Source organism: Salvia splendens, chromosome 21 (assembly GCF_004379255.2).
Source record: "Salvia splendens isolate huo1 chromosome 21, SspV2, whole genome shotgun sequence".
NCBI lineage: Eukaryota > Viridiplantae > Streptophyta > Magnoliopsida > Lamiales > Lamiaceae > Salvia > Salvia splendens.
In genome coordinates this window covers 25178222-25183988 of record NC_056052.1, presented here as the reverse complement: position 1 = coordinate 25183988, position 5767 = coordinate 25178222, and the positions used below count along the sequence as shown (strand labels likewise).

At 37.2% G+C, this 5767-nt stretch overlaps 1 protein-coding gene across 1 annotated transcript; it reads left to right on the top strand.

The window, feature by feature from the left end:
- Nucleotides 1–779: 779 nt before the first annotated feature.
- LOC121785089 (zinc finger CCCH domain-containing protein 20-like) lies at nucleotides 780–2230 on the top strand. Its single transcript, XM_042183441.1, has one exon. The coding sequence runs from the start codon at nucleotides 795–797 to the stop codon at nucleotides 1917–1919; it is 1125 nt and encodes a 374-aa protein (XP_042039375.1). The 5' UTR covers nucleotides 780–794; the 3' UTR covers nucleotides 1920–2230.
- Nucleotides 2231–5767: the final 3537 nt, after the last annotated feature.

Here is a 5767-nt window from a genome sequence, read left to right as displayed (position 1 = left end):
CAAATTGCATTTTTGCATTCATATCGTTCAAAAAATTGAATTTCAATGAAAGAATAAAGTCGGGTTGAAGCAATTTTTTTTTAAAATCAAATATAAAAATTTTACTATAAAAATATCCAAAAATACAAAAATATAAACTTAATTATCTAAAACATACAACGGGGCAACACTAGACGATGGGCGACCGGGACAAAGTTGACAGTGACCCACACGAGCCAGGGTTCGGGAACTAGGCAGGTGACCAGATTCAAGGAAGGAGAGAGATACTGATTGAAGAGTATCTGAACCGCATGCTTCAAATTCGAGAAGAACTATATACTATAGAAAGTAGTTCAAGTAATTATTGAAGTGATTAATCCAGCAAAACACAGACACTACACTTTCTAAAATATGCTCGTACTTTATATGAAAATAAATTCTTAATATAAACAATAAGGTTTTAACTAATTTATCAACAAGTGTTAAAATATTACTACAACAACCTCTATATAAGCAAATATTGTTATTTGAAAACTATTAAAATCGCTTGTTTGGATTAAGTCGGCCTTATTAAAAATACACGGACCCACAGAGATCCAAAACTCCCAGTCAAAAACAAGCATACAATATTAAGTAATCTTATTTATCAATATTTCCATTTTCTTTTATACTTTTTCCTTTTAACTCCCCAAAAAAGAGATCCACTTTTAGTAGTACTCCACTAGTTAACTAACCCACAGTTAACAGAAACCTCAACCGCAGTTAACCAAGCCCCCTAACCACGGTTAACAAAGCAGTATATATAGGATCTTGGCATGCAAATCCATGGAATTCATGACAGCGCCACTCCAGAGACTGAGCTACACCTTCACTTCTCCCTCAACACAATGATGATGATGATGATCAGCGATCCTCCACGCACAAATCCAACCGTCCAAATCCCTAATTGGGATCCCTACCTCGATGATCAGAATCCGACGCCCCACATTCAGTCTCCTGCCATCCACGCCGATGTCTCTCAATACGACGTCGCCCTAGCCGCGCTGCAGCGCTACCTCCCTTCCAACAAGGAGGATTTCGCCGCCGATGATCCGGAAGATGACGATTTCGACATTCCGGTGGACGCGTACTCGTGCGACGAGTTCCGGATGTACGAGTTCAAGGTGAAGCGGTGTGCGAGGGCGCGGTCGCACGACTGGACGGAGTGCCCGTTCGCGCACCCCGGGGAGAAGGCGCGGCGGCGGGATCCGCGCCTGCACCACTACTCCGGCAGCGCGTGCCCCGACTTCCGCAGGGGCGCGTGCAGGAGGGGCGACGCGTGCGAGCACGCGCACGGCGTGTTCGAGTGCTGGCTCCACCCCGCGCGCTACCGCACGCAGCCGTGCAAGGACGGGACGCACTGTCGCCGCCGCGTCTGCTTCTTCGCGCACATGCCGGAGCAGCTCAGGATCCTGCCGTACGCCGCCGACGAATCGCCGCGGTCTGTGACGATCGGATCCTCTCCGCGGTACTCGCCGCCGACGTCTCCGTTGGCAGCGTCGCCGCCGCAGTCTCCGATGAGTCAGCTCACCGAGTCGATTCGCGGTATGCAGATCAATAATAAGATGAAATTAGGGCTCGGGATGGGATTGAGCATGAGCCCACCGTCCTGGGGCGGCGGGTACGGGTCGCCTTGCAGCCCGTCGAAGATCCGACCCGGATTCCGGAGTCTTCCTGCAACTCCTATCAGGGCTGTGACCCGGCCCGGGATAAACGCGTTTGATCTGTGGGAGAGTTCTTGCGAGGAGGAGCCGGCGATGGAGCGGGTCGAGTCGGGTCGGGCGCTCCGCGAGAGGATCTATTCGAAGCTCGGTAAGGAGAACTCGTTGTATCGGGTCGGGCATGGAGATTCGGCGGGTTCGGTGCCTGATATCGGGTGGGTTTCGGAGCTGTGCAAGTGAACATCGGTGTCGGGTTGGGTTGGGTTGGGTTATGATTCGGGTCGTGCAGCCTTTATCGTAGTATGGTTCTAAGTTTTCCGGCTGTAAATATGCTTTTTTCTGACTCATTGAATGTGAATATGGGTTTTTGGGTCGGGTCGGGTCGACTGAATAGGTTAGGTGTTGATTAAGATGTTTATTTTGTGGTTATTTTGGATTTATTTGGTTTTTAGTGATATATGGGGAAAATTGCTATTGCAAATTTTGTAATTTTGTATATACAAATTTGAGGTTTTCTATGGAGGCTGCCGATTATTTTGGATGCTTCAAAATTCAAATATTTCTTATTAGATCGTTGAAAAATTCAATATGTATATGATAGTGTATGTTGTAGAAGGCTTCTAGATTTAATGTAAGTACGTTGTTGCTTAAAATACTGATAACGTTTTGGATGAAATTTTATTTGTTTAGGGAGTTTTAAAATGGATTGTGTAATAGTATTTTATAATTTATAGAATTTTAACATTGTTGCAACTTGCAATGGAATGCGAAGATACAAAAAATATTTTATATTTGGATCGAAACCAAACCCCACAGATAATTATAAAAAAACTAGTGGCGTTGTAATACTACTTATTGATAATTATTAGAGTACTTATTTAAGCTGGACTAAGTAATATAGACAACGACGTGGACTCGAACCAATAAATATATGGAATCAAATCACGATCTTATCCTTTGACTAAATAACTCCTAATTAAAGAAAATGTACTCAATTGTCAATAAAAATATAGATATTACTCCTCCGAACGCCAATTCCGTTTTTCCATTTTAGTCCGTCCACGAATAGGAATCCCGATTCACTTTTAACATAAATGGTAATAGAGTCTCAACTTCCACTAACACATTCCCCTCACTTATCATTTAAAACTAATACTACTATATACAAGTGAAATCCTTATTCCACTCACTTTTTTTCATCTATTTTTCTTAACATTTCTTAAAATCTGTGCCGCCTACAAACGAGACTCCTAATAGCGGAACGGAAGGAGTATAAAGTACTACTCCATTAATTAAATCGCGTGCCATATCCACGTCTTGCATATAGGTTTACGGTGTTATCGCTTCACTTTTTTCTCTGATAGGTGTAATATCGTTATAGTCTATAGTTTGCTAAATATCAATTCATAAGCAAAGTAAAAGAAAATGAAAAAAAGATTAATCGGTTACACGCTTTTCCTCTTATTTATAGATTGATAATTTCAATTATTGTAGGAGTGGTTATTAGTTATAGCATTATAGGAGTAGATAGAGTATTAAAAAACTTATTGATTTTCTTTTAAAGTAAAATATAATTAAGATAAAATATAAACGCTAAAGATCTTAATTTCAAATTTTACTACTACTAGAGCTTAAAGTTTAGATTTTTAAAGGAAAAAAATCTGGTGGGCACACACTTGTTTTTTTAATAACTCAATTTTCCCCTGTTTTTAATCTCCACCGTCTACTCCTCCGTTCTCTTCCACACTGAGATAGTAGCTCTTTTTTAATTATTACCACTACTAATTTATCATTAACGTTTAAAATGCCATGACAAATATTTTGATTGGTGGATATTTCATGTCTATCTTAAGCCCCACTTAAGATAATATACAAAAAGAAATAAACAAAAGATGTGATCGCCACCAGTTTTTCACGAAAAAGGCGACGAATATTGAATACCAACTTCCCTTAAAAATGGGGAAACGCTATTAAAATATTTAAAAAAGGAAACTAGTTTTTTTCTATTTAATGAAGCGTTACTATTTACTCCTAGTTAGTGACACACAAAATCACCTTAAAAGCAGCAACATTTTACACTCATCTATTTAGTGGGCTGTTTTTTTTGTTTTGAAAATGTGTGTAAAAACTCCTTATTTTAGGGCTTTCACTGCCCCAATATAACTATAATGAAAAGTTGCTTTCTTAATAAAAATGAGCAAGAACATTTATCTGATAGAATATACCTTACTATATAAATCAATGTCACAAAAGATGTATTTTTCTCTACAACGCAATTTTTTAATATAAAATCGAAATTAAATTGGTACCAGCATATAGTCTTTTTTCTTTTGTTTCGAGATTATGGCATTCACCAATGATCCCAATTACTAATTCATTTTACGATTTGTATGCATCTCAAACTAATATGGAGTACAGTTTATTTAAAGATTTTAAACTATTTTTAGCTTCTACGGCAGCATAGTTGATTCCGAAGGGATAAATTTGAAATAATAGCCAAGGATCTATTATCACTAGTGTCGTGTAGTTGCAACATCTCTAGGGCACAAGTGCGAGACCTTGGGAGGTGGGCCTCTGGCAGGACAGTGGGTTACGACCCTCCCCCTTAACGGATCATTGCGTACCCTGATTGAACATCCCTCACAGTACTATCGGCCTGGGAATGTGGAGGGCCCTTGGGACTGGGGTTTCAATCTTTTGTAAAATTTAAACTATTTTTAGTATTTTATACCTAAAATCAAAATTTGAATTATGGACCTTTAGTTAAGAATATATGAATCTGTTTCTCCCAATCAGACCCCATACTACTGAATCCTTATGCACATAAATCTAGCTCACAAACAAAATATAAACACACTTTTTAAATGTAACAAAAAAATATATTACTATGAAAAAACAACGTATTTATATTTATGTTAACATATAGTACTATTAAATAGGAATTGCCAAATAATTTGACATAAATATTGCATACTGTACTCCATTTGATACTAGTAATACAGTACTCCTAAGTGGCGTTCGGTTGCCATGATTAATATCATGAGACTATCCATCTATGATTAAATTGTGAGATTATTTTAGTTGGAGGGGGAGGCTATGACTAATTATCATGAGACTATCCATCTAGGATTAAGTTGAAGTGTTCAATCTTATGAACCAAACATGATACATATTTAATCATGAGATTTAATCTTGCTAACCGCAAACCCCCTAGTATATATTTTAATTTCTAATAGACCATGATTGGGGCCCACAGCAGTCACCTCTACTGGTCCTACCTCTCTTGGGGTTTCTCTCTTCAAAATTGACATTCTTGATTGTATCAATAGAAACAATAAAATTGGTACAATTGATCAAACATATAAAACTACATGCCAAAAAGGCGAATAAATGATAGAATTCGAGATTAGATTTGGTGTTATCATGTTACACATACTGCTGACTTTAATAAAATGTGACTAAAATACAGCATAGTATCCACCTATTTTCTTTGTTAGTTTCTGTTATTTTATTATTATGTCATTTCTTTGGGGCCTAACAATTTCAGATGATGATTTTAAAATCTGGTAGACAAAATATCTAAACCTCAATAGTTATTCTTTTCCATTCGGTTGAATATTGGGTTTTGAAATAAACGAATTATTTGAAAATTAATGAAATTTTGTCAAATTCCAGTATGCTCCACAAATTAAGGGTTGATCCGAAAAATCATGAAATTTAAATTTGTTTTCAATTATCCATCTATTAAAAAATATGGTCATCTACACACAATGTATTGTTGATGTTTTTCAACTAAATTATGTTATTTTATATATAAATAAACAATATCATTTAACTCACTAACGGTGGCGTCTCCATGAACTTTAGAATTTCATCTCAAATTTAATTTCACCTAAATTTTTTGCAATGGGATAATTAACAAGAAATTCAAATTTCATGAATTTTCTTGCTAATTTTTAAAATTGCAAAACAAAACAGAATATGACCAAATTTTATAGTTTTTGTTGCCAATTTGCCCATTATGTTATCAATTTTTGTTTGGAAAGTGGATTCTTTGAATAATATTTTTTAAGTCACATTTCGATTTC